The sequence below is a fragment of the Callospermophilus lateralis genome, chromosome X (genome assembly GCF_048772815.1).
Source record: "Callospermophilus lateralis isolate mCalLat2 chromosome X, mCalLat2.hap1, whole genome shotgun sequence".
In the NCBI taxonomy this organism is placed as follows: domain Eukaryota; kingdom Metazoa; phylum Chordata; class Mammalia; order Rodentia; family Sciuridae; genus Callospermophilus; species Callospermophilus lateralis.
The window spans coordinates 92,768,534-92,795,884 of record NC_135325.1 but is presented as its reverse complement, the minus strand read 5'-3'; the positions used below and the strand labels follow the sequence as shown (position 1 = coordinate 92,795,884).

Genomic DNA, 27,351 nt, shown 5'->3' with positions numbered 1-27,351 from the left:
TAATTTATGTTTGTTGTTAGTGTTGATTAAAAAATAATTTATCTGGAACAAGATTACCCTTAAATATTAGAAAATACCATTGAGGATTCCTACTTTGACTGTACGTCATATTAGTTGTAGGTTAAAAGAAGCCATGTATGTACTCCAAAACAAGAGGCAATTAATTTTCTTACAGCCATTTGGCTAATTATTTAGTTCATACTGTTTTTTTTTTTTTTTTTTAATTTTTTGATTCTTTAAGAAAATTTACACTATTACTTGGTAGGTGACACTCTTCCAGTAAAGACGTCAGTATTTAGAATTAATGACCAAAAAAGGGTCAGTGGGGCAAGAGATCAGCAAACAAACCATCAAGTAGCTAACTCATAAGGGTTCAGTCTGAAGCCTGGTTATTTAGAAGACAGCCCCCTCTTGGTCTGATTGAGATGAGTTGTGAGGAGTGGCATGCAACTGTAGTCCCAATTACTTAGGAGGCTAAGGTGGGAGCCCAGAAATTGGAAGTCAGCCTGGGCCAAACTGAGATCCTTGTATTCCTGTCTCCAAAAAAGAAAAAGAAAGAAATGTTAAGCTACTTTGCATTATTGAATTTTTATCCGCTCTCTGAAAATGTCAGATCATTATTTCTACTTGTGTCCGAGTATATGAAGTCCCTCTGCATCAAAGCCAGACTGTATTAAAATTATTAGTGTTGCAAGATGAATAAACACTAGAGATCTGCTGAACATCATTATGCCCACAGTTAACAATACTGTATTGTACACTTAACAATTTGTTAGGAGAGTGGACCTTATGGTCTTACGATAACAAAATAAAATTGAAAAAAAAAAAAAAGAGCAGGCTTTTATAGAATGAGGTGGAAGAAGTCAAGGAAGGAACTAATAAATGATCATTTCAGAATTTATTGTGTGGTGCTGGGAATTGAAAATAATATTAACTTGAGAATAAAGAAAAGGAATTCAGTTGAAAAACAAAATAATTTTGCTCTAAATTATTGAGGAAGTTCTCAACCTTTTCTTCAGTGGCTACTACTCTTTTCTATACCGATATTTTATGTGGCTTAATAAGCAGATGATTAACTGACATCTTAAAATTTGGTTGATATCCTAAAGGAAGTATTAAAATATATGGAAGTTTTGCAATAAACAGCTTCAGTTGACTGATTCCCATTGTATGTTTATTTCTGTTCACTTACTCCATAGCTCCGTAGTATTTTTGTTACATCTTTCCTTTTTTTTTTTTTTTTGTGAGCATTTAAAGAGTAGAATTTAGTTCTGGGTGCAGTAGTGCATGCCTGTTATCCTGGTGCTGCAGGAGGCTGAGGCAGGAGGCTGAGGCAGTAGGACTGCAAATTTGAGGCCAGCCTCAGCCATTTAACAAGGCCTCAAGCAACTTAGTGAGATTAAAAAAAAAAAAAGGAGTAGGATTTTATTCAAGTGAGAAGAGAGACAGAGCTTCTACAGTGCCAAAGGGAACCCAACAGGGGTTGCCCACATCTTTCCTTATAATAATTATTTTATTTGCTTTTAGGTGTGTCTTGAGGGTTTTTAAAAAAAGTTTTTTAATTGTGGAAGGGTGTGATTCTGAGTACTATGTGACTAAATAACAAATAAGCAATCATGAAAACTTAATTGAATGTAATGTAAGAATTTGGGGGGCTGGGGTTGTGTCTCAGTGGTAGAGTGCTCACCTAGCAAGTGTGAGGCCCTGGGTTCAATCCTCAGCACCACATAAAAACAAAATAAATGCATTGTGTCCAACTACAACTAAAAAATAAATATTAAAAAAAAATAATTTGGCGAAGAAGTTTGGTTTTAAGAAATTTATTTTGTTTCAGAACTGTAGAAATTATGCATATTACCAGTTTCTTATGATTTTTGTCTGATCATATGAACATTTGAATTTGAGTATTGTGTTAACATCTTTGTTATTACTACTTAGTTCTCTCAACTCTTGTAATCTAGCCATTTTTTTCTTTTCTGCTTCCTTTACTAATGACTTCTTGTGAAACTAGAGTTTTGCCGTTACACTAAAACTCAGGAGACATGTTGGCAAGGCAAAGAAACAGATTTTATTTGAAACCAGCTTTGAAGAAGATAGAGGAAACCTTTTTCTTTCTCAAATCTCCATCTTCCATATGTGAAATGTGAACACAGATGGAGACCATTCATAAACCATCATTCAGTGATAAACTTACAGAGTATCAGAGAGCATCAGAGTGGGAGTCAAGGTATTCAGAGTTGGTGGAAGCCTTCAGTTATTAATGAGCCAGGTTGATGAAGATGAACTGTGTAGTCTTTTACTTAAAAATAAATTCTAGGAACCGGATTAGGGAAGTGTGTTAATAATCTAGAGTACATATTTATATAAAATTGATGTTTATTTTAACTTAATTACAGAGTGAAACATAAACTATCAACCTACATAACCCTAACCCTTTGCTAGCCTGTTTTTGGGGACAGTTTCTCAGTTTCCGTTGAGATGGAGAAAATAATAATCAGGAAGTTGGGGGAAAATAATTTTAGGGTATGCAAGTTCAAAAGGGCTCTGTTATATACATATTATCTTAAAAAATTCATATCTTTTTATCTTCTGTCTCAGCCCAAAGTCAGATATACATAGGGGGATACTGGTATGGCTAGAAGGCATCCAGACTTTGAGAAGGGGTTTAGAAAAGAAGATGCATGAAAGAATTGGGTGACCCTCATTCTTTCATAAATTATTTATGGGCATCTGATCTTAATAACATTTATTGTTTTCTAGTAAAGATCTTCATGGACTAGAAGCAGTTTATTTTGGTGGGTTTTTTTTGGTATAATATTCTCTTTAATGTCTTTCAGAATTAATGTGTCAATTTACTTCTAGGATTCTTAATCATTCAACTTCTGTCATGAGAAACAAGCTGAAACAAACTGTGGAATGTGAGAAGAGGTATAAAAATATCTTGGTCTTATATTTAATATTTTATAATGAGACTTGATTTTTTGACAGTACTGTTTCCGAATATAGGCTTAGTTTATCTTTTTTTTTTTTTTTGCTTTTGGTACTGGGGATTGAGCGCAGGGGTGCTTAACCACTGAGCCACATCCCCAGCCCTCCTAGGCTTTAATTGAATAAATGATATGGATGTAGTATAACTAGATAATTTAGAGAGAAAATGTGTCACATCATGAATTAAGTTTACTTTTGATAAAACAAAACAAAAAGCTGGTTTGATGTTTTTGCTTATATCTATAGTTTGTTTTGATGATAAAATCATTCATTCAGCAAACATTAATCGATACCACTGGTTACCAGTGAGGAATCCTGCTTCCCCACTTGTTGAAGTTTGAACATTAAAGAAGCACGCCGAGGCAAGCATATGAAGCAGAGTTTATTTTAAAAGGGGTAAGGCAAGCATATGAAGCAGAGTTTTGTAAAAAGGGGTAACAGACTTCCCCCTCCAGGGAGAAGGGGGCCATAGGTGGTATCCCCAGAAGCGAGGTGTTCTGCCCTTTTAATATGTCCTATGCTTCCTTTGTTCTCCAGCCTTTCCCCCCCTCTTTCTCCTTCCTGCGGATGTGACTAGGCCCAGGAATGCTCAGAGGGCCAACAGGTGGGCTGAAGGGGGAAGGGTAGGAAGGAGCAGCCAAAGACACATTAACAACCTTATAGCTCCCTGTAGGGAGGGGAAATTCCTGGGACAGGTTACCTTGGCAACAGGTTGGAGCAGAGGCTTTACCCCACCCATCGCACTGCACAAAAACTTGGGAGACAAATTAGCTAGGCAAATAGGTTTGTTCAAAGTCTAAAACATCTAAAAGTTTATCAAACATCAAATTTTTAAATATTTAATACAAAGTATGTAAAAGTCGAAATTCTGGACTACCCATATTTAATTGCTGAATGAAGGTATATCATTTCACTTCATAATCAGTATGAGGTTTTCTTCAAAAAAGTGGGGTGAGAACATTATGTGAAACTTTTTAAAAATAAATATTACTTAAATATTATTTATCACTAAACTGGTGCAAGATTAGGATGCATGGAATATTCATGAATATATGTTACTATAGTGGCAAAAATTATTCAGTGAAATATGGTAGACAGAGAATTTCTGAAAGTACTGTTAGGATTTATGATCAGTTTATAACAACAATAACAACCAAACCACAATTTTTAGCTCATTATGAAATGGTGCCATTCGGAAACAAACCATACATAGCTTAGAAGCATTTTAAATCATTTGTTGTTTCTTCTGGTTCATCTTAAGACTGGAACAAAGAAAGAAATACCAAGTTAAATTTCTTGAGTCTGAGAATTCTGATGGTATATTTTAAATAACATATAATCATAATTCTTTTAGAATTCAGACCAAACTAAAGTCTAGACATTTTAATAATTAGGCTCACGTGTGAAATTTCAAATATACTGAACAATTAATATTTAGATAAATCATACATGTCATATAGAGATAGCATTATGAATTTATCAAACATTTGAGGTGTGAAAACCCTCAAATTTCTAGCTCTGAATCAGAATTTTCTTATAAAAATAAATTAAAAATTACATTTTAAAGACTTCAATCTAAGCAAAAGATAGAGAAAAATAGCAGTAGCTCATCTAGTACAAAGAAGCAGGTAAGCCTCTCCTGTTTACATTAGGCCACATAAACAAATGTATTTGGTTACCATCAATTCTATTTAGAAAAAGACTTTAGTAGTGGGCTTGTATAGCAAAACAAAGGATGTTTTCATAAAAACTTGTGGAACATTTATAAATGCCCATCTTACATATCTAACTTAGTCATTGTAACAGCTGTCATTTATAAGTTAAAAAATATAAGCATAATTAACATCTTAAGTTTTTTCTCTGCAGGAATTCTAAAAAGTTACTGCATTTAGAAAGCCATGAACTTTCTTTCTTAAACATCAAAAGACAAGTATCTCCTCAGTTGGTTAGCAGGCCAGAAAAAAGGTGTATTACTAAATTTTAAAGACACCCTATTGCCAATAAGTTTAAATTAATTTATTTGTCACAGATTTACTAAAGTCATGTGGCTTCAAAGACATTTGGGTGAACTTAACAAATGTTAAAAGGTTATGTACTTGCTTATCTACAAATGAATTTGGTAGCATGAAAATAAATAATATATAAATATGTAAACATATAGGCATGGGTGATAATATTTGAATGCTTACATTTGTCGCTTCCTAGTTTTAAAATACAGACTGTTGATCTAATATTACCCTAAGTGGTCTGTAAATCTGGAATTTGCATTTTTTATTTGAGGCCAGATAGAAAATTTGTATCTTAAAGACTCAAACAAGCAAAACTTAAATAACCAGTTTTTCTTACCAGATTAACAAACAAGCAAAAACCTCAGATAAAGAAGAGAAAACCAAAAGCTTTTAATCAGACAAAACAGAAATATATAAGCATGTAGAATCAAAAAATGAATTCACGGGGGTTGGTAATATGAATTAAAAATAAAGTAATCACAGATAAATAAATTTTGTCCTTTTGTGTTTTTTTTCCCTCCAAAATCTCAATCCTTGTCCCCCTGCCAATATAATAAGGACACAGTTTTGAGAAAAGGGAAAAAGTTGTATTGCTTTGCTAGCAAAGGAGACACACAGGGGATTCCTGTCAGAGGCTATGATTCTGCCCATTCAGAGGAAACGGGGTTTTTAAAAAGGTCATTAAAAGGCTGCATTTCATGTGTTCTAGTTGTAATTCACTTGTTAATTTGGAAGCTAGTCAATTTGGGAGTTCCTCTGGTATGGTCACCAAAGTTTGAATTACTTCTGCTCCTGTGCTGGGTGTGTACTCAAGGACAGATAACTCTGTCTAGGATGGGGAGAAGGGTAATCTTGTTTCCCCTGATATTAGAGAGGGGAGAGATTAGGGAAGAGGAGGGGAGAAGAGGAAGAGAAAAAAACAAGTCCTTTTAAAAATGAGTCCTAGTGGCAGAGCAGTAAGGGTTATATTCAAAGTATAAAGTGGACCACTGTTATGATATCTGACGGCCAAAGCAAGAATAATGTTGAGAGAAAATGGAATTTTGTCTTGTGCAGATAAATATGTCGCTGTAGCCATTATAGTTTAGATTTTTAAATCAATTGTCATATAAAATGGTTTCAATAAATCAGAGCACACTTTTAGAAATAGCCCATGCTATAATCCTTTTTTCCAAACAGAATTCAAACAAGCTTTCTAAATGAATAATGATAGTTGCCTACTATCAACTAATACTATTACCAAAAGCTCGGTCCTTGTCCCCAATGCCAATTCAATAACCAGGACATGGTTTTGAGAAAAAGGGAAAAGAAGGTTTTAGTGCTTATGCTAGCAAAGGAGAAGCGGGGGGAGTGTACTTTTAAAGAAGCTCTTCTAAAACTCCCTTCCTGGTGTTCCGTGTAGGGGGGATTGAATTCACTTGTTCATTTGGGAGTTATGTTCTCCCTAGATCAGAAAAAACTCTTTACCACATGCACCTCAGAGCATTAATCTCCAAGATATATAAATAACTCAAAAAACTTAATGCAAGGAGCAGCGGAAAAGCTCCCATAATTCAACAAGCCAAAACAACCATTTACCTGTCCCAGATTTTATTAGTGGCACCATAGCTGCCGGTTGCAGAAGAGAAGGGGGTCCAGCTAGAGAAAGCACAAACAGGGTGTTGATATTTATGGGCTCAATGGGGGAGGGGGTGTACCGGTTGTTACTTCTTTATTGGCCTAGAGTTCAGCCACTTCAGGGATTGGAGGTGTGCCATTCAAAGTTCGCGCTGTTCACAGGGATTGGAGGTGATGGTTTGGGCCCATTCAAAATTCCCGCCATTCAGTACATGGAGTTGAGCTCCGGGAAGAGAAGCACTCTGGGGGTGATCTTTACCAACAGTTATCACCAAAGAAACAAATAACCCAATCAATAAATGGGCTAAGGAACCAAAGGTACACTTCACAGAAGAAGAAATGCAATCAACAATTTATGAAAAGATATTCAAATATCTAGTAATTAGAGAAATGCAAATCAAAACTACACTGAAGCTGGATGCAGTGGAGCACTCCTGTAATCCCAGCAGCTTGGAAGGCTGAGGCAGGAGGATCATGCATTCAAAGCCAGCCCCAGCAACGTAGTGAAGCCCTAAGCAACTCAGCAAGACCCTATCTCTAAATAAAATATTAAAAAAGGGCTGGGGAAGTGTGCGTGGAGATTAGGTCCTAGCACTCGCGCTGAGGCAGGCAGCAGAACCAGTGCAGGGGAGCTAGCCCCGCCCAGCCCAGCTCAGCCCAGCCCAGCCCAGCCCAGCCCAGCCGCCTGACTCCCTCCCCGCATCAGGGCAGCCACCGCCAACGTTGCCTGTAGAGAAGGTGGAGGAAGAAATTCAGCCCCTAGCACGCGCACACAAATGACTATTATGATTCACAGCAAACCAATGACTACGTGCTCCCCAAAGAGGACTGGCACCAGGATCTGCTTCTGGATCTGGCCTGGGAGAAGCAGCAGAGAAAGACATTGGCAGCATAGTGCAACTCCCACCTCCGGAAGGCGGGGACGCAGATCGAGAACATCCAGGAGGACTTCCGAGATGGCCTGAAGCTCATGCTGCTGCTGGAGGTTATCTCAGGTGAACGCTTGGCCAAGCCTGAGAGAGGCAAGATGTGGGTCCACAAGATCTCAAATGTCAACAAGGTCCTCGATTTCATAGCAAGCAAAGGGGTCAAACTGGTGTCCATTGGCGCTGAGGAAATCATGGATGGGAATGTGAAAATGACCCTGGGCATGATCTGGACCATCATTTTCCGCTTTGCCATCCAGGACATTTCTGTGAAAGAGACCTCAGCCAAGGAAGGGCTGCTCCTGTGGTGTCAGAGGAAGACGGTCCCTTACAAAAATGTCAACATCCAAAACTTCTGCAATCTGTATTTGGGGTAAAAATGGGAGTTCATAACCCACTTGAATCTAATGTATGAAATATGATATGTCAAGAACTATGTAATGTTTTGAACAACCAATTAAAAAACAAACAAACAAACAAAACAAAACAAAACTTCCACATCAGCTGGAAGGACCACCTTGGCTTCTGTGCCTTGATCCACTGACACCGGCCTGAGCTGATTGACTACAGGAAGCTGTGGAAGGTTGATCCACTCATAAACCGGCCTTCGATGTGGCAGAGAAGTATCTGGACATCCCCAAGATGCTCGATGCTGAAGACATCGTTGGAACTGCTCGGCCTGATGAGCAAGCCATCATGACGGGTCCAGCTTCTACCAAGCCTTCTCTGGAGCCCAGAAGGCGGAGACAGCTGCCAGTCGCATCTGCAAGGTACTGGCTCTCAACCAGGAGAATGAGCAGCTAATGGAAGACTACGGGAAGCAGGCAAGCGATCTGCTGGAGTGGATCCGCCGCACCATCCCCTGGCTGGAGAACCGGGTGCCCGAGAACACCATGCATGCCATGCAGCAGAGGACTTCTGCGACTACCGGCGCCTGCACAAACCGCCCAAAGTGCAGGAGAAGTGCCAGCTGAAGATCAACTTTAACACGCTGCAGACCAAGCTGCGCGTCAGCAACCGGCCCGCCTTCATGCCCTCTGAGGGTAGGATGGTCTCGGACATCAACAATGCATGGGGCTGCCTGGAGCAGGCAGAGAAGGGCTGTGAGGAGTGGCTCCTGAATGAGATCCAGAGGCTGGAGCGACTGGACCACCTGGTGGAGAAATTCCGGCAGAAGGCCTCTATCCACGAGACCTGGACGGATGGCAAAGAGGCCATGTTGCCGCAGAAGGATTATGAGACAGTCACCCTCTCTGAGGTCAAGGCCCTCCCTGCTCAAGAAGCACGAGGCCTTTGAGAGCAACCTGGCTGCCCACCAGGACCGCTTGGAGCAGATAGTGGCCATCGCACAGGAACTCAATGAGCTGGACTATTATGACTCACCCAGTGTCAATGCTCTCTGCCAAAAAATCTGACCAGTGGAACAATCTGGGGGCTCTAACTCAGAAGCGGAGGGAAGCTCTAGAGCAGACGGAGAAACTACTGGAGACACTGATCAGCTGTACCTGGAGTACGCCAAGTGGGCTGCGCTCTTTAACAACTGGATGGAGGGCGCCATGGAGGACCTGCAGGACACCTTCATCGTGCACACCATCGAGGAGATTCAGGGACTAACCATAGCCCATGAGCAGTTCTAACTTTTAAATCTCCTCAGAGGTGTGGCTAGCTTCCTTATCAGTGCATATTTTTAAAAATAATTTAATATTGCTATCAAAAATAGGACAAACTAGGAGATTATGGACAACTTTGATATTGCTTGGCACAGACCATATTAAAACAATGCTCCCGGGGCTGGGGATGTGGCTCAAGTGGTAGCGCGCTCGCCTGGCATGCGTGCAGCCCGGGTTCGATCCTCAGCACCACATACAAACAAAGATGTTGTGTCCGCCGATAACTAAAATAAAATAAATATTAAAAAAAAAAAAATGCTCCCATGGGGTGGGGGGAAAGGAGGCTGGGGATGTGGCCCAGTGGTTAAGCGCCCCTGGGTTTAATCCCCACTATCAAAACAAAACAAAGATTCAATTTCACTCCAGTTAGAATGGCAATTATGAAGAATACAAACAATAAATGTTGATAAGGATGTAGGGAAAAAGGTGTACTTATACATTGCTGGTGGGACTGCAAATTGGTGCAACCGTTATGGAAAGCAGTATGGAGATTTCTTAGAAAACTTGGACTGGGACTATCATTTGACCCAACTATCCCACTCCTTAGTTTACACCTAAAGGACTTAAAAATCAGGATGCTTCAGCAATACAACCACATCAATGTTTATAGCAGCTCAATTCACAATAGCTATGCTATGGAACCAATCTAGGTGCCCTTCAACAGGTGAATGGATAAAGAAATTGTGGTATATATACACAATATTACTCAGCCATTTTACAAACCACTAGGAATCTGTGTGTCTTATAAATTACTCAAGGCCCAAGTGACCTCACCTCAGTAATAAAATATTTAGAAATAAAAAAAAAATTCTTGCTCATTTCCATTGTGGACTTAAATTAATTACACCTTTTTGTTTTGTTGTATTAGCTGTTATTTTCATTTTTTTTTTTGTATTTTGATGCTATAGATTTGAATCCAGAGCCTTGCTCATGCTAAGTATATGCTCTACTACTGAGTTATATCCCCAGCCCCTAGAGTTTAAAGTATATTTAACTTATCACAGTCTATCTAAAAGTGCTATTATATCTTTTCATATGTAATAACCTCATAAGTATATATTTATTTATATTTCTCCTTTCCTGGCATATTGTTTTTTGCTGTACATTTTACTTCTATGTTATATACCCAATAGCATGTAGTTATTTTTACTTTGTCAATTCCTTCCTCCCTTCCTTTTCTTTTCCTCTGAGGTACTGGGAATTGAACCCAGGGCCTTGTGCTTGCTTGGTAAGTGCCCTATCACTGAGCTCCATCTCCAGCCCCAATTATCTTTTGAAGAAATCTAAATAACCAGAATAATGTCTTTTATGTATGAGAAGATACACTAACATCTAATTTTTATATTAAATCTTATATTTCTCAGTGTTTGGTTTTTATGGTTTCTATTACAGGCTTTTCAACAGATGAGCACCACTTGTCCACACTTTCATGTGTGTATCCTCTTAGTTACCATCCCCAGTGCTCTTTATTTTCTTGTATAGATCCATATTTCCATGTGTATTATTTTCCTTCAACCTAAAAGAGATACTTTAACATTACTTTTACTTCTGTTCTACTGGTGTTGAATGCTCTTAGTTTTCGCATCTCTAAACCATCATTATTTCACTTTTTCTTTCTAGTTCTGAGGATTGAACCCAGAGGAGCTCTATCACTGAGCTGCATTACCCAGCCCTTTTTATTTTATTTTGGGTCAGGATCTTCCTAAGTTGTTGAGACTGGCCTGGAACTTGCTGATTTCTTGCCTCAGCCTCCTGAGTCATTGGGCTAGCAGATATGCAGCGCTGAATCCACCATCGCCCTCATTTTTGAAAAAAAAAAAAAAAAATTGCTCATGCAGAATTCTAAGTTTCCATTTTTCTTATTTGTTCTAATTTTATACATGACAGCAGAATTCATTTTGACACCTGGTATATAAATGAAGTGTATTTTCTAATTCATCTGGGTATACAGAATTTTTCATTTTTCTTTTCTTTCGGTATCTTAAAGAGGCTTCTCCACCATCCTCTGGATTGCATTGTTTCTCATGAGCAGTCTGCCTCCATTCTTACTTTTGTTTTAGTGAACCCAATGTGTCCTCTTTTCATTTGGCTGCTTTATATATATATTTTATCACTTGACTTCAGTAATTTGATTACAGTGTATTTCGATGTAGTTTTTAATGTTTCTTTAGCTTGGTGTTTATTGAACTTTATGAATTTGTGAGTTTATTGTTTTCATGAGAAAATTTTGGGCCCTTATTTCTTCAAATATGTTTTGTCACTTGATCTCTTCTATTATGAAACTCCAGTTACACGTATATTATTAGTCCATCTGAAGTTTCTTGCAGATCACTGATGTTCTATTCATTCTTCTTGAATATTTATCTTTCTGACTTGGGCTACTTATTCTATTATGTCATCATGTTCACTAATCATTTCTTATAAAATGTCTAATTTGTAGTTAATCCCACCTAGTTTACTTTTAATTTCAGATGTACTTTTTATCTCTTGAACTTTGATCATGTCTGTACTTACCATTTTCATTCTTTTTCTTTAGCTTCCTGAGTATTAATAGATTTTTTTTTTTTTTTGCATACAGGGTTTATTTCACATTAATATATTAACTGGAGTTTTTTTGTAAAATAATAGAGAATTCTCTTTAAATAACCATTTCTTCTTGCTTTATAGTTGGCCCAGGAACAAATGAGAGCAAATCTCTGTGCACCCAGGGCAGATGATGCTTAAAAGGGAGGGGGCAGGCTGAGGGGCCAGCAGCAGGCTATGATCAGCATGCAGGTTTGGGAGCCCTCATTCTCTGCCCACCATGTATTCCCTGAATGGCATGATGGGATGAACATGCACACTACAGCTCCAGTTGAGAAACTCCTTATAGAGGGAAGACAGATTAGAGGCCAACAAATTCCAGAAACACTAGCAAGCAAACAGAGGGGGTTTCCTACTTAGCTGCAGTGGGCTTCCTCTGAAGCCACCAAACCTGGAAGCTATAGTAATAAAGCTCCTGAAGTCAGAAGTAGCAAAAGAATGACCAAAGGCAGGGAAGGCAGTGTGGGTGTGACTGGGCCAGGCCTTGCTGAATGGAATGTGACCTGATAGTCAGGTGGGACAGTGGCCTTCCAGGGTCAAGAACAGACCATGGAAGGAATGTGAGTTGGGCCTGGCAAGGCCTGTTGCCCTTTTGGGAAGACATGTGGCTGGTCTAATGGAGCTCACAAGACTGAGTGCAGAATGACCACCAGACTGAGGGACTGGACTGCAGCAGAGGAGATGGCCAGAGAGTTTCTCTGTGGGATGGGGCTACTAGAGCAAAAGAGGAATAACCCATGCTTCCAAGAACACCTCAGCAGAGGCCAGGGTGCCTACCTTCCTACAACCCTAATTCCCAGGAACTGTTTAATTTTTTTGGTACACGGGATTGAACTCGGGCACTCAACTACTGAGCCACATCCCCAGCCCTGTTTTCTATTTTATTTAGAGATAGGGTCTCACTGAGGTGCTTTGTGCCTTGCTGTTGCTGAGACTGGCTTTGAACTCTTAATCCTCCTGTCTCAGCCTCCCAAACTGCTAGGATTATAGGGTTGTGCCACCATCCCTGGCTAGTTCCTGTTAACTTTTTATATTCAGACTTGGGGAAAGACAAGGCCCTCCCTGGCATCCTCCAGGGCAGATGTTGCCCTGCAAGGAAAGATGGGGGAAGGCCCCTGAGGGTGAGAGCAGGGAGGTGGGTGGGGCCTACTGGGTCTTAACTTCCAGAGGATAATAGGGAGGTGGAAGAGGCCAGCTTGTGGGCATGGAGGCATTATGTGGGTTGCCCAGGTTATAATATGCACTGGTAGCTACTTCTATGGGCTTGGCCACGGCCGCAGTAGTGGAGGGGACATCAGAGCTGCTGACTGTAGTTTCATGGGTCCAGGATAAGGTGGAAGTGGAAGCTTCACATATCCCATGGCCCCATCCTTCAGAGGGTGTCCTGAATAGAAATGAGATGGGGGCAGTGTATGGGTTAGGTAGGAAGGCAGTGGTATATTCCATTGGCAACTGGTGGGGGAAAAATAGGCCCCACTAGGCATTAAGGGTACCCATAGGCTCCATTGAGGGCTTCACTTCTGGGGCTTGAAATGCCATCTGGAGAATCCATTGACTAAACTCGATGGTGCCCCCTGTTGTGAAGGTCAACTTGTCTGTAGCAGAGCCTTCCCAGCCACCTCCAGTTTTAGCTTTTGCTGTTCCCTTGGCAGTTTGCACCAACACAGGCTACTTGATCTCACAGTCCTTCATGAGATAAAATGGTATCATGAAGGACTGCATGGCCTTCTTCCCCTTGGACAGAAAGTTGACCCTGTAAGGGGTAAGGTAGACAGTGCCTTTCTTGTTCTCTTTGAAGATCTCTGACATATTCTTCATGTCATTGCATTTAAGTTTCATGTGCTCATAGGACATTAGGATGCTCTCAGTGTTTGATCATTCTGTTGCCTTCTCACTAGATTGAAACTTTTATTGAATACCAAACATTGTGAACTTTGCCTTCTTAGGTTTGGATATTATAGTATTACCATAAATTTTCTTAACTTTTGTTCTGGGATATGGTAATTACTTAGAAACAGTTTGATATTTTGGGGATCTAGCTTTATGATTTATTATGTGGGACCAGTGCAACATTTAGTCTAGGACTAAATTTGCTCCCCTGCTCCCATTAAGGCAAGACCTTTCTTAATATTCCACCTGATACCTCATGAATTAGAAGATTTTCCAATCTGGTTGGTGGGAACTGGTAGTACTCCTGGTCCTCTGTGAATCTGGGAATTATTCTTTCTATTCTTCTGGTGTGATCTCATTCTTTTGACTAAGGTATATTCCTCACATATGTCACTGATTAGGACCTGGCTGAAAATATGAAGGAAGTTCTTTCTCTCTCTCTCTCTCTGCATTGTTCTTTGCTTTGTTACTCTGTTCTGTGAACTCTGTCTTATTGTTCTTTCTCCTAAATTCAGGAAGTGTCGGTGCTCTGCCTTCACCTTCATTTACCCTGTCTTGGCTGTGGCCTCAGAAACACTCTCCAAGTAGCAAATTTAACAAGCCTTTCATTTTGTTTATTACCCATCTCTTAAGGGATGATGTCTTTTTTTAAAACCTGGTATTCAATGTGTCTCAGAAAGCATAATTTTATATATTTTGTTTGTTCTTTTTTTTTTAAAGAGAGAGAGAGTGAGAGAGAGAGAGAGAGAGAGAGAGAGAATTTTTTAATATTTATTTTTTAGTTTTCGGTGGACACAACATCTTTGTTTGTATGTGGTGCTGAGGATCAAACCCGGGCCGCACACATGCCAGGTGAGCGCGCTACTGCTTGAGCCACATCCCCAGCCCCATATTTTGTTTGTTCTTTTAGTTTTGGTCACTCTTATTATATCTTGGCCAGAAGTAAAGTCTTTTTTTTTTTTTTTTTTTTTTTTTGGTGCTGGGGAATCAAACCTAGGACCTTGCATATGCTAGGAAAGTACTCTACCACTGAGTTATACATGCAGTCTGGTAGTCTAATATATTTATATTTCCTTAGTTGTCAATGGACTTTATTTATTTATATGGTGGTGCTAAGAATCAAACCCAGGGCCTCACACATGCTAGGCAAGTGCTCTACCCCTGAGCCACAGTCCCAGCCCCATAATTTTTGTATTTTTATATACTTACATCTCTCAGTGTTTGGTTTTCATGGTTTCTACCATAGGCTCTCTTCATACCAACATTTGAAAAATTACTGCTCTTTTTTACTGTGATGGAAGTCTTGCTATGTTGCCTAGGCTTGCCTCAAACTTCCAGGCTCAAGCAGTCCTCTTGCCTCAGCCTCCCAAGTAGCTTGGACAACAGATGAGTGCCACTGTGTCCAGCTACTGCCCATATTTTTCAAGTACTTTTGTGGTTTCATGTTTATTTGTATTTAAATCTTTTAATTCATTAAGTGTGATTTTGGATATGAGGTAAGGAATTTAGGTTTTTTCCCTCCCTTCTTTTCTTCCTCCTTTTCTTATGTACTATTCTTTTGTCTTTCTTCCTTTCTTTCTGCGTGTTTTACAAGTAGTCAGCCAGTTATTTCTGAACTATTTATTACATAATCCATCATTTCTTCAGTGATTTATATCATAATTTGTTAAATTTGTAGTTCTTGTAGTCCTGTGATTTTATTTCATTGAAAAACTATAGATTCTGGAGCCAGCACTAATTTTACTACTGTAATTTCAATTTTTAATTCTTTTCTTTCTCCTCCTCCTCCTCCTTCTTCTTTTTTAGCAATGCTTGGGATCAAGTCCAGGACCTGGCATGTGGTGAGCAAGTGCTCTCCCACTGAGCTAACCCCTAGCTCCATTATTACTATAATTTTATATAATACATTTTATTACCTAGTAGGGCTAACCCCTTTATTATATAAGTTTTCTCTTCTTAATCATTGATTCTTTTTTTAATCATTGAATTAACTCTGAAATTATTTTGTCAAATTACTTATTTTAATTACTTACTTTTAATTACTTTTCTAAAATAAGTAAAAAATACTTCTCAGATCTTAAAAAGAAATTATTACTGAAAGGAAAGTGAGAAAGCGAGAGATGGGCGAGCGAGAAATGAAGGACAGATGGAGACCAGGCAGAGATCTACACAAAGGTTTATTTGTCAAAGCTGACAAATAAAAGCCATCCCTACCTATAATGTTTAGTGTTTTCCTTCAAGAACATTTAAATTATTCAAGACTCTTACTAGAGGCCAGGCTCAGTGGCGCACATCTGTATTCCCAGCTGCTTTGGAGGTGGAGGCAGGAGGATCCTGAGTTCAAAGCCAGCCTCAGCAATTTAGCAAGGTGCTAAGCAACTCAGTGAGACTCTGTCTCTTAGAAAGTACAAAATAGGGCTGGGGATGTGGTTCGGTGGTCAAGTGCCCATGAGTTCATTTTCTGTTACCAAAAAAAGAATTTTACTAAACATTTGCAGTTTTATCATGTAGGTCTTGTACATATGTAAGTAAGATTCTTACTAGGTATTTTATACTTTTCCTTTCTTTTATGAATGGGATTTTAAAAATATACTTTGTAAGTCATAATAGTTGATGTGAAAGAAAGTTATTAACTTTTGTATGTTTTTCTTTAATTGTAGTTTTATACTAGATTGTAAGACTAGATTTTTTTCCTCTTGAATAATCTTGTGCCCTATAAATTTTTAGAAATTTGATTCTTCCTAATTTTTATATATGTTTTTCTTACTGTACTGTACAGAAGTAACCAAGTGTTAAATAATTTCAGCTCTAGTGGACATTTTGTTTATATTTTTTCCAGTGGAATTCATGCACAAATCTGCCATCTAACAACAAGCTGCACAATTTACCTCATTCCAACAACAAAGAAAAACTAGATGAAAAAAATTTCCTTTATAGCTCCTGTTGTGTCAGAATGAAGGGGTTGAAACTCACAATCAGAAATTCAGTAGGCAAAATAGAGTAACTCCTTTTTTTTTTAGTCTTTGGTAATTTATTTTGATATAATAAATACCCTATCTTTCCTTTGATTGATTGTCTCTGGATATTTGGCCTCTTTGTTAGTTCATCTTTTGTTGCTGTGACCAAAATATCAGACAAGAACAAATTAAAGCAGGAAATGTTAATTTTGAGCTCATGGTTTTAGAGATTCAGTCCATGGTCAGTCAGCTCCATTGCTCTGGGGCTTAATTTAGGCAGAATATTGTGGCAGAAGAAAGCTTGTTAGCTCATGGAAGCAGGGAAATAGAGAAAGAAACAAGAAGGGACTAGGTACATGTATAGTCCCCAAGGCCAAGCCCCCAGTGACCTACTTCCTCCAGCCACACCCCACCTATCTATAGTTGCCACCCAGTCATCCATTCAGCTATCAATGGATCATCAAATGGATCAATTCACTGATGAGCCTTAATCATTGCCTAAAAGCCATACCTATGAACCTTTTTGCTCTGGGGATCATGTCTTCAAAACATGAGCATTTTGGGAGATATCTCAGCTCCAAACTATATCAGCCTCTAAAAAGTCCTTGGAGTAGCTTTATGCATAAGGTTCATATAAAATAAGCCCATTTTGATATTTCCTGAGGAGCAATTGTTATTAGGAACAATATGTTTTGTCAACTTTAAGTTTTATGTTATTAGTTCAAAGCATATACATGGATAAAGCCTTGACATTCTGGTTTTAAAAAGACAACATTATAATGTTCATAATGAAGATTTTTCTAAATATTTTAAGAGATATTAAAGCATCTTTAATTTTTTTAGTGTCTCAACAGATGAAGTTAATTCACCATTATCACCCCTTACATGGCAGGTAAGAAAAACTTAATTTGCAAATATATGTACATATGCATTATTTTGTGCTTATTTGTTTATTTAAAAGAAATTGTCTCATTATAGCCCTTAGAAAATCAGAAGGATCAAATAGATGAACAACAGTGGCCAGAATCTCAACCTATAATTTGGCAAAGTGAAGAAAGAAGACGAAGCAAACAGATTAGAAAAGAATATTTCAAGGTACTTTAGTAAAATTTTAAATTTACTTTGTATTTATTAATTTTGATTTTATAATTTTTAAGTTAATAAGGTATAATGTTCTAGTTAAATGTAGTAAATGTGTTTATTTTAATTTCCCATATGTAGGTGATACAGATGTACTATCTAATTATAGCCATAAAGTTTCAATAGTTCAAAGTAATTAAGAGTGTGTCAGTATGAATTATAATTTTCCAAATACTTTATAAGATACATGAATATTTGCTAAGTGTAGAAATTTATATACATTTTAAAAGAATTGTTCAAGCCAGGTGCAATGGCTCACACCTGTAATCTCAGCAGCTAGGAGGCTGAGGCAGGAGGATTACAAATTCAAAGCCAGCCTCAGCACCATATTGAGGCCCTCAGCAACTTAGCGAGACTCTCTCTCAAAATATGAAAAAAAAAAAAAAAAAAAAAAAAAAAGAACTAGGGTTGTAGCTCAGTAGTTAAGTACCTCTGGGTTCAATCTCTGGTACCATAAAATAAATAAGTAAAGAAAATAATTGTTCGGGAAAGGACTTATTGGATTTGTCAACAAATAGTTGACATGTTTACAATTAATATATAACTGTTTCTATGTAAATGAATGCTATTCATGTGGCTTTAAACATGTTTGAGAAGAGTTTCATCCATTTTTTTTTCTTCTTGTTATCTTAGTTTTCTTAAGAGGGTCTTTCATCTTAGCAGAAGTAAAACCCCAGAGTATCCGAATTATCCCAAATTTCTAGGTAGTTGGGTTTTAATAAAATTTTAATGTGGATACCCTTGTAAATATTGTAATGTTATCTATTTGTTTTTAAAGTCTGCTATATTTGCAGAGGCCAACCATCAGAATTTGGAATAAATTGCATACTAAGCAAAATTTATTTTTGACATTTGACTTGAACAAGCAGCATAGATTTGGTCCTGCTTCATGAATAGCAAATTTTGCTGTCTTTGCACCTTTTCTATTTCCCAAAGCATAATTCAATTCTAATGATAGTTTTATTTGAATTTATATACTTAGCTATACCATAGGGAATTCAGTGTATATCACTATTACATAGGATTTATTTTGTATATTTCTATTTGGTAGAAATAGGTCTCTAAATGCACACTGATCTGTTTTCATATGTAGGAGTCTAATATATATTTGCAAGTTCTATCATATGACCAAAACAAAAATATTATATGTCTTAGAAAATCTGTGACAAGTTTAAGCTTTCAATAAATAACTACTGAGTTCTTTTAATGAGTCTTGTGTGAATTGGCCAGTATGAGAGATAATGAAGAAATAAAAAACGTGAGAAAAAAGAGAAGAACATTCTAAACAGAACCCTGGTCAGTAATAGTGAAAGGCTATTTATCCCAACCCTTTATAGATTTGCACTTATATTTACATTCTGGCATCTATCTATCTATCTATCTATGCTGGGGATTGAACCCAGGGCCTCACATATGCCAGGCAAGTGCTCTACCAATGAGCCGCATTCCAAGTCCCTGGCATTTATTTTAAAGTTCCCATTTATAATTTATGAAACCTTGAACCAAGGCACTGAATAAAATTTGTTTATACATAAAACTGGATGGATAATTGATTATGTGGGAGAAATTTTAGTATTTTTAAGTAATGAAAGAGATTTGATATGTATTTGATCTTCTTTATCCTAATATAGTAAAGTCATACCAATTCTGAATTTTTTTCAAAACATTTGCATAACAAATACTGAGTGCCAGGCACTGTTTTAAGTGCTTTAACTAATTTAGTCTTCTAAACAACTCTAAACAACTAAGTTAAGCACAGTTATTATCATTCCTATTTTACAGATGGGGAAATTAAGACACAGGGAGGCTAAGCAGTATGCCTTAGGTCACTTACCTTGAACTTAGAGCTTATCTTATGCTGCTTCTTTATCTACTTTGGATAGCCTAGTATCAAATGAACAAACACTTCAAAATTAATACAGTTCCCTGCTTTTAAAAATATTTTACAGTAACTAAAGTGCTCTTTTCAATAAAGTCTTAACAAAGGCCTCAGTGTTCCTTTAACAGATAATTCTTTGGCTTAATAGCATAATTTGCTGATAAATATTTTCTTTTTATGGCTTACAATATTGGTTATGTTATGAAGTTGCTAGAGAAAATAGGATAATATTTGAAGTCCCCATTGCATAACCATCATTGAATATATATTCATTTCTTTCTTACTTGATAAAGTAGGTTCAAAGATAAGGTTCAGTTGCTGCAAAATGTTTTAAAGAGATATGTAGTTCTCCTGAGTTGTCAGAAGATGTCAGTGTGAGAACATTGCAAAAATGGCGTATGTCAATTTTTTTCTATGATGTCAAGAAAATATAAAATTGAATGGGGCTGTAGATATAGTTCAGTGGTAGAGCATGAAAACATGGACTCATTTTCCACCGTCAGAAAAAAAGAAGGAAAGAAAGAAAGGAAGGAAGGAAGGAAGGAAGAAAGGAAGAAAGAAAGGTCAGAACTATAATTATTGTCAATATTTTCATGATTAAAACATTATCCAGCCATTTTTCTGAAGTATCTTTCTTTCAGAGACAAAACGGAAATTTTTCTTAATAATCTATCCCTAAGAATCAAAAAGGTTTTTTTAAAAAATATTTTTGTAGCTGTGGATGAACAGCATGCCTTTATTTTATTTGTTTATTTTTATGTGGTGCTGAGGATCGAACGCAGTGCTTCACGTGTGCTAAGGCAAGCGCTCTGCCACTGAGCCACAACCCCAGCCCTCAAAAAGGTTTTCTAATGTGTGTAGTTAAACCTAATCTGGAACTATAGATTATTAAACTAAAATACAGTACTCTAGAAGTTTATATCAAATTGTCACAGGGGAGAGGGTGGGTAATAGCTTCTTTAGCTTTGCTGTGTTATGAAACATACAGAGCTTTTGAGAAACTTTTTCCTAACATGTATAAATAACTAAGCCACAGGATTTATATCTGTCCAATGGTAAATCATTCATGATGCTGTTACTAATTATATTTTTTGACAGTGTTTGTGTATACATACACAAGTGTGCATGTTTGGGTGTATGCATGCATGTGTGTATGAAATTCAGCTCTCCATTTTTTTCTTAGTTGCCAAGACTAATTTAGGGCAATGTGTTTTTTAGTTTAGCCTCTAAGACTAAGGGAAAAATGTTTTAACATATTGGCCATGTTATGTGAACAGAAGATGAATTAATACTTTTTAGATGATTCCCAGGCCACTGTTGAATAGATTACTATTCTTGCAGGTATAACTTAGTGTCTTTGTAGCCAAAATAAAACCACTGCATTTTTCAAAGTAAAAACATTCCCAGAAATACATTACTTTATTAAACATCTTTTACAGAAGTTCATTAATATTATCTTAAGAAGATGTGTAACAGTATGAAAATCTAATCCTTTGTTGATAATGTTTAATGTAAATTAGTAGCTTTGATTTCTTGTAAGAATACACATGAATTTCCAAATGCTTTTGATGATAGCTTTTTAAACAAAAATGTTAAAAGGTATTAGAATAATTGTACCAAGTTAGTTTAAAATATTATTTAATATATTCAAATGCCACATGTCTTTAAATGTATCTCTTTCCTATTGTGACAAAACGTTATAATGGCGGCTGGGGTCGTGGCTCAGTGGTAGAGTACTCGCCTGGTATGTGTGAGGCACTGGGTTTCATCAGCACAACATAAAAATAAAATGAAGGTATTGTGTCCACCTACAACTAAGCTGTATTCTAAGCTGTATTCCTCAGTCTTCCTTGATTTTTTTTCCCCTCTTTTATTCCCTTCACCCGATCAGTCACAATTATGTTAATTATATTATCATTTTTCCAATTAATGTCTATCTTTACTTCCCTTACTTTTGTTGGAACCCTTATACTTTCTTTCTTTCTTTCTTTTTTTTTTTTTTTTTTTTGGTACCAGGGATTGAACCCAGGGGCACTTAACCACTGAAACACACTCCCAGCCCTTTTTTGTATTTTATTTAGAGACAGGGTCTTGCTGAGTTACTTAGCATCTCACTAGGTTTCTGAGGCTGGCTTTGAACTCCTGATCTTCCTGCCTCAGCCTCCCAAGCCGCAGGGATTACAGGTGTGTGCCACCGTGCCCAGCACCTCATACTTTCTTGTCTGAGAAATTGTGATGATTTCTTTCTTTCTTTCTTTCTTTTTTTTTTTAAAGAGAGAGAGAGAGAGAGAGAGAGAGAGAGAGAGAGAGAGAGGGAATTTTAATATTTATTTTTTCTTTTTTGGTAGAACATCTTTGTTTGTATGTGGTGTTGAGGATCGAACCCGGGCCACACGCATGTCAGGCGAGCGCGCTACTGCTTGAGGCACATCCCCAGCCCTTTTGTATATTTCTTTATTGGCTCCGTGTTATAATTAGATAAAATTTGGACTTTTCAAAATATTTGTGGGGCATTTCTTACCTGCTTTTTTACATTTGGTGACCTGCCACAATTCACTCTCCCCAGTAGCCTCACTGTATTACTCATTGTCTTGTACATAGACTGTGCTTTTTACTTCTTTGTGCTTTCCCTCTTTTGACAATGCCCATTAGCTCTTTATTCCTGGCAAATTGCTAGTAATCATTCAGGATTTGAAAATGGGGGTACAGCATAGTGGCTGAGCTTTTAGAATCAACCTACTAACTGTGTGAATTTGGAAGTTTTTTAGTCTTGTTATTTATTATTTTTCATCTACAAATGAGTCTGATTGTACATTCCTTCACAGGACTGTTATAACAACTAATTTTTAAAATAATATACAGTGCTTAGAACAGCTCTTGCCACGGAGTAATCACTTAACAAATATTACCTGTTATTCACTTAAACATCACTGTCTCTTTGAAGTAGAATAGAACTAAAAATAATTGACTCCATCAAAGCATCTTGCCATGGGATGGCAAATAGGTTTTTTCACACATGCCAATTTTATCCAGTGGCTCTTTGGAACACTGGGTTGAAAGTATATTTTGAGTCTGTGTCTAGGATCAGCTGGTAAGAGTAATTAGTAATAGTTGTCAAAGGAGACAGGACAGAAATGGATGTTTTGTATTTATAATTCCTAACACAACTCACTCCCCAGTTTGTGGTTGATATCAGGTAGGTTATCTATTTTTCCAAGGCTCATGGGAGATAATGCTGCATAAATAAAGGAGACGGTAAGTAATGGCACGCAAAACATTTGTACATACCTGAAAACTCAAGAGCTTTTCAGTAAGACAATCATGAGTTGTAAGCAGAAGGTTAATATACCACTGATTTTTAGGATCATTTACAATGTGAAAGAATTAGAAAATAAAAACTACAGTGATTGTCTACTGTATTTCCTTAATTCTAAGAAGCATTTAGTCACATATTACCATTTTTTTTATATATATATTGAGCACATTATCTCTGTTTCTCACTATAAAACAGGGAGAATAGTACTTGGGATATATAGGGTTGTTATGAAGATTAAATAGCACTTTTGGGAAGATTATAAGGACTTCAGTCAGCACTGCTATATAATAAGCACTAGTATGTTAGCTATTGTCATTATTACTATTACTGTATAATCATTATATACATTTAATTCGGTTCTCTTTTTAAACTTGAAATTAGTAGACTTATTGACAATAGATGGCATCTTAGAATAGTGAGATTATAGATCAGGTGAGAGATTATGAGAGTCTGGAATAGTGTGGTAGTTGTAAACATTCACAAGAGGTAAGTCAGAGATTGCAAAATGAATTGAGTTGATGATGTGTTGAATATAGTGAAATAAGAAAGAGGAAGATTCTAAGACAACACTCAGATCTTAAACCTAAATGAATAGGAAGTGCAATTGGCTTAGGAAGGAATGTTACTTGCTATATTTAAAGTACTTAGAACAGTGCCTTACATGTAGGAAAGCATTATCTATGTTAACAGTAGGATGGTTTAAGCTGGTTATATGCTTAAGGTTAATATTAGGTAATTTAATAAAATACCAAAATATGAATAAATCTCACATATAATTTACTAGTAGAGAATTCACATGTTCAAGAAAAATAATGTATTTTAAATGTTTTTCAGTATAAATCAGCGAGGAAGAGTTCAAGTGGCAATGAAAATGATGAGGTGAGGAAAAGAGGGTAATATACTTATTTGAAATGTTTACTTTTCATATTTAGTTGGCTCAATTAGAGTTTAATGTAATCCATCTTTCAGTGTCTTTGTTATTAGTTTAATGCATGGATTTTCTCCAATACTAAAATCTTCAGAGCATCATTATATAATTATTAGTTTAATTGTGTAATGTCTGTATGTCCCTTAGAAAACAGTTTCTAATAGTTTTGAATTTTATTATCATTTGTCTTGAACTCTATAATCCATGAATTTTGATTTTGTTACCTGTTTCCATCTTTTATCTTTCTAAATCAGCATTGTGGTGAATTGAAATTTTTTTAGGAACTCTTTCTACAAACTGTGTTCACTATTTAGAATTTTAAGTTGGATTTTTCAGTTTATACATTGCCACAAAATTTTCTAATGCAGCAGCCTAACAATGTTGAAATACTACATTCTTATTACCATAAATATCTAAGTTTTGTGTAGTTTTTGGTTGGAGAAATTGGTAGTTAGTTTGATGTTGGTTACTTGGCAGGGCTTCTGAAAACACCTTTATTTTAGCAAATAAAATTACACAGGGCAGCTGGGCATGGTGGCAGCAACTGTAATCCCAGTGACTCAGGAGGCTGGGGCAGGAGAATCACAACTTCAAATCCAGCCTCAGCAATTAGCGAGGGCCTTAAGCAACTTAGTGAGACTCTGTCTCAAAAACAACAACAATGTACACACACACACACACACACACACGGCAAAATAATAGAGCTAGACGATTTATTTTTTCCTAGACCAAATACCAATGCCTCTTCATGTCCTTTCCAGTAGAATTTACTGAGATGAATAAAAGATAGTAATGCCAAAAGCTATATATCTGCCCACTTTATTTCCATTACAGTAGTTCTGCAAGATCACAGTGTGTCCCTTAAATATTATTGTTCCCCAGATCATAGTCCACTATATGGTCTCTAGAGTACTTTTATCAGCTCTCAAAGTTTCTCAGGTTTGTCTCTAGTTCCCACTTCTCCCCTGAGCCTCCTGCCCTTGTAATCTTTTTTATTTATTTATTTATTTAGTGGCACTGGGGAATGAACCTAGGGACACACTATCACCAAGCTACATGGTACCCAGCCCTTTTTATTATTCAATTTTTTAAAAAATTTGAGACAGGGTCTTGTTAAGTTGTTGAGGCTGCCCTTGAACTTGCAATCCTCCTGCCTCAGCCTCCTGAATTGCTGTGATTATGTTACAGGGGTGGGGCCTTCCAGAAAACAGAGGCAGCATGAAAGACTCCCACTTCATACCCTAGTTCTTTTTATCAAGTCAGAAAGATTTCAGACATGTCACTCAGAGTAGCAGAAATTAGTTTATTAAAAGGGATGGGAAAAGTGACATTCTCAAGGGAGAGAGTAGGTCCTCTTGGAGAGGAACAGCATGGCTCTCCTGCACTCTAGTTTTATTGGGGATCCTGAGAAGTTTCCAGAGAATTCCACCAAGATCCACTTCTTGATTTTTGACTGACAACAGAGTGACATCAGACTTTCAAGTCTCCACTGCCATGACAACTCTAGGTCACTTTGGCCTGGACTGACTGGTTCTAATTAAGATTCTTAAACATAAATTCTTACAGATTTTATGGTAAGAAAGAATTATCCTTATCTCCCTGAATTCTGGGATCCAGTCTGTGTAAGGATTACAAAAGTCTCCCTTTTCAGGGTAACTTACACTCTGGCCTGCATTTCTCCTGCAGATAACAGGTTGTTTTCTGAAGAATGTAGCATATCCTATGGGCTTAAGCCAGGCAGTACTGCAGGTAAATTGCTTCTTGGAAAAGAAAGCATGTTTATAGAATTATTCCCTTAACCTAGTGTTCCCACCACTCATGTCTGTCTGTCTCCTATCAATTACAGGTATGTGCCACATGCCCATGGTTCAGGTCCTTATAATCTTATATCCATCATATTTAGGACTCAGCATGGTTTTATTTTTATTTTTGTTTTTCATCTTTGCTTCATAGCACAGTTTTTCAGTGGTGCATTTTTTAACCTTGGCTATACATCGAAATCACCTGGTGAGCGTTAAAGAATACCTATGCCTGGGTCTCACCCCAAGATACTTGGATTTAATTGACCCGTGGTACAATGTGGAGTAGCCTGGACAATGATGTGTTTCCCATGTGAGTTTAATGGGTAGCTGAGTTTGAGATCTACTGAGTGAGTGGAATCCACTATTTACCCAGCAGTTAAAGCAGAAATTAAAAGACTATGGCCCAGGGCCTAATGTGGCCCTCCATTTTCCTATGACTGCTTTTGCATTATAATTGCAGACTTGAACCGTTGCTATAGGCATCATATGGTCCACAGAACTTAAAATATTTACTCCCCAATCTTTTACAGAAAACATTTTCTGGACCCTGAGCTAAAGGTTCAGTTTAGTCACTCTTCCTGTCTCCTCATACCCATTTTTGTCCTATCTGCCTTACTATTTGTCACCAAGACCTACTGTTTTGTTCATTTATTTATTTTTTGGAACTGAAATATTTTGTATACATTTTCTCCACCTTCCTTTTCACTGTTGCTGCCCTGGCACAGCCCTCTTCACTTCTTTCTTGCATTACTGCAGTAGCTTCCTTGCTCTTCTTCCATTCTCCAGTCTATTTTCCTCACTGCAACCAGAATGATTGTTTCAAAGACCACAAATACAAGTGGGCCATTCCCTTACTAAGAAATATTCAACTTTGCCAGGGCAGTGGCGCATGCCTGTAATCCTAGCGGCTTAGGAGGCTAAGGCAGGAGGATCGCAAGTTCAAAGCCAGCCTCAGCAACTTAGTGAGGCCCTAAACAATTCAGTGACACTCTGTCTCTAAATGAAATACTAAAATGGGATGGGGATGTGACTCAGTGGTTAAGCCTTCTTTCATCCCTGCTCTTCCCTAAAGTCCTTTTATCTGTGCCTCATAATATCCCATGCATAGAGTTAAGCATGTTGTATTATCTGCACACATAAATCTATTTTCCCTCTACATTGAGAGATTCTTCAAAGATAATATTTTACTAAATTTCATTACTCCTATAACTGGGTGCACTGGTGCATGCCTGTAATCCCAGAGGCTCTGGAGGCTGAGGCAGGAGGACCATAGGTTCAAGGTCAGCCTCAGCAATTTACCAAGACCCACAGCAAATTAGTAAGACCCTGTCTCAAAATTAAAAAATAAAAATAAAAATGGCCGGGGATGTGGTTTATTGGTAAAGTGGCCCTGGATTCAGTCTCCAGTACCAAAAGGAAAAAAAAAATCGATACTCCCAGTGTCTTCCAGTGTCTGACATAGTAGCTAATCATAATCATTTGTTGAATGAGTAAATGTTCAATGTGTTGTGCACATTACAGGTTGAATGTCAAAATTTTGTATGTGGTTGGCAGTAGAATAGTTATTCAAAAATTATGGACCATTTCATGATTTATTCAATTAAGTATTTATAAGCATATATTGATTCACATAATTTGGTGTGATG

At 37.3% G+C, this 27,351-nt stretch overlaps 1 protein-coding gene and 2 pseudogenes across 4 annotated transcripts in view; 2 read left to right on the top strand and 1 right to left on the bottom strand.

Annotated features, from left to right (window-relative positions):
• The window catches only part of Lrch2 (leucine rich repeats and calponin homology domain containing 2), a 99,157-nt gene that overhangs the window by 54,931 nt on the left and 16,875 nt on the right, over nucleotides 1–27,351 (top strand). For 2 of the 4 annotated variants that reach the window (XM_077106551.1, XM_077106550.1), the window contains exons 12-15: nucleotides 2,863–2,928; nucleotides 17,484–17,532; nucleotides 17,619–17,735; nucleotides 23,810–23,854. In XM_077106551.1, coding sequence (XP_076962666.1) covers nucleotides 2,863–2,928; nucleotides 17,484–17,532; nucleotides 17,619–17,735; nucleotides 23,810–23,854 — 277 coding nt within the window. The remainder of the gene's footprint in view (nucleotides 1–2,862; nucleotides 2,929–17,483; nucleotides 17,533–17,618; nucleotides 17,736–23,809; nucleotides 23,855–27,351) is intronic. The other 2 variants (XM_077106553.1, XM_077106552.1) reach the window with 1 other exon arrangement.
• On the top strand, nucleotides 7,399–9,177 carry LOC143638743 (alpha-actinin-1-like; annotated as a pseudogene).
• LOC143638744 (WW domain-binding protein 2-like) lies at nucleotides 12,940–13,662 on the bottom strand (annotated as a pseudogene).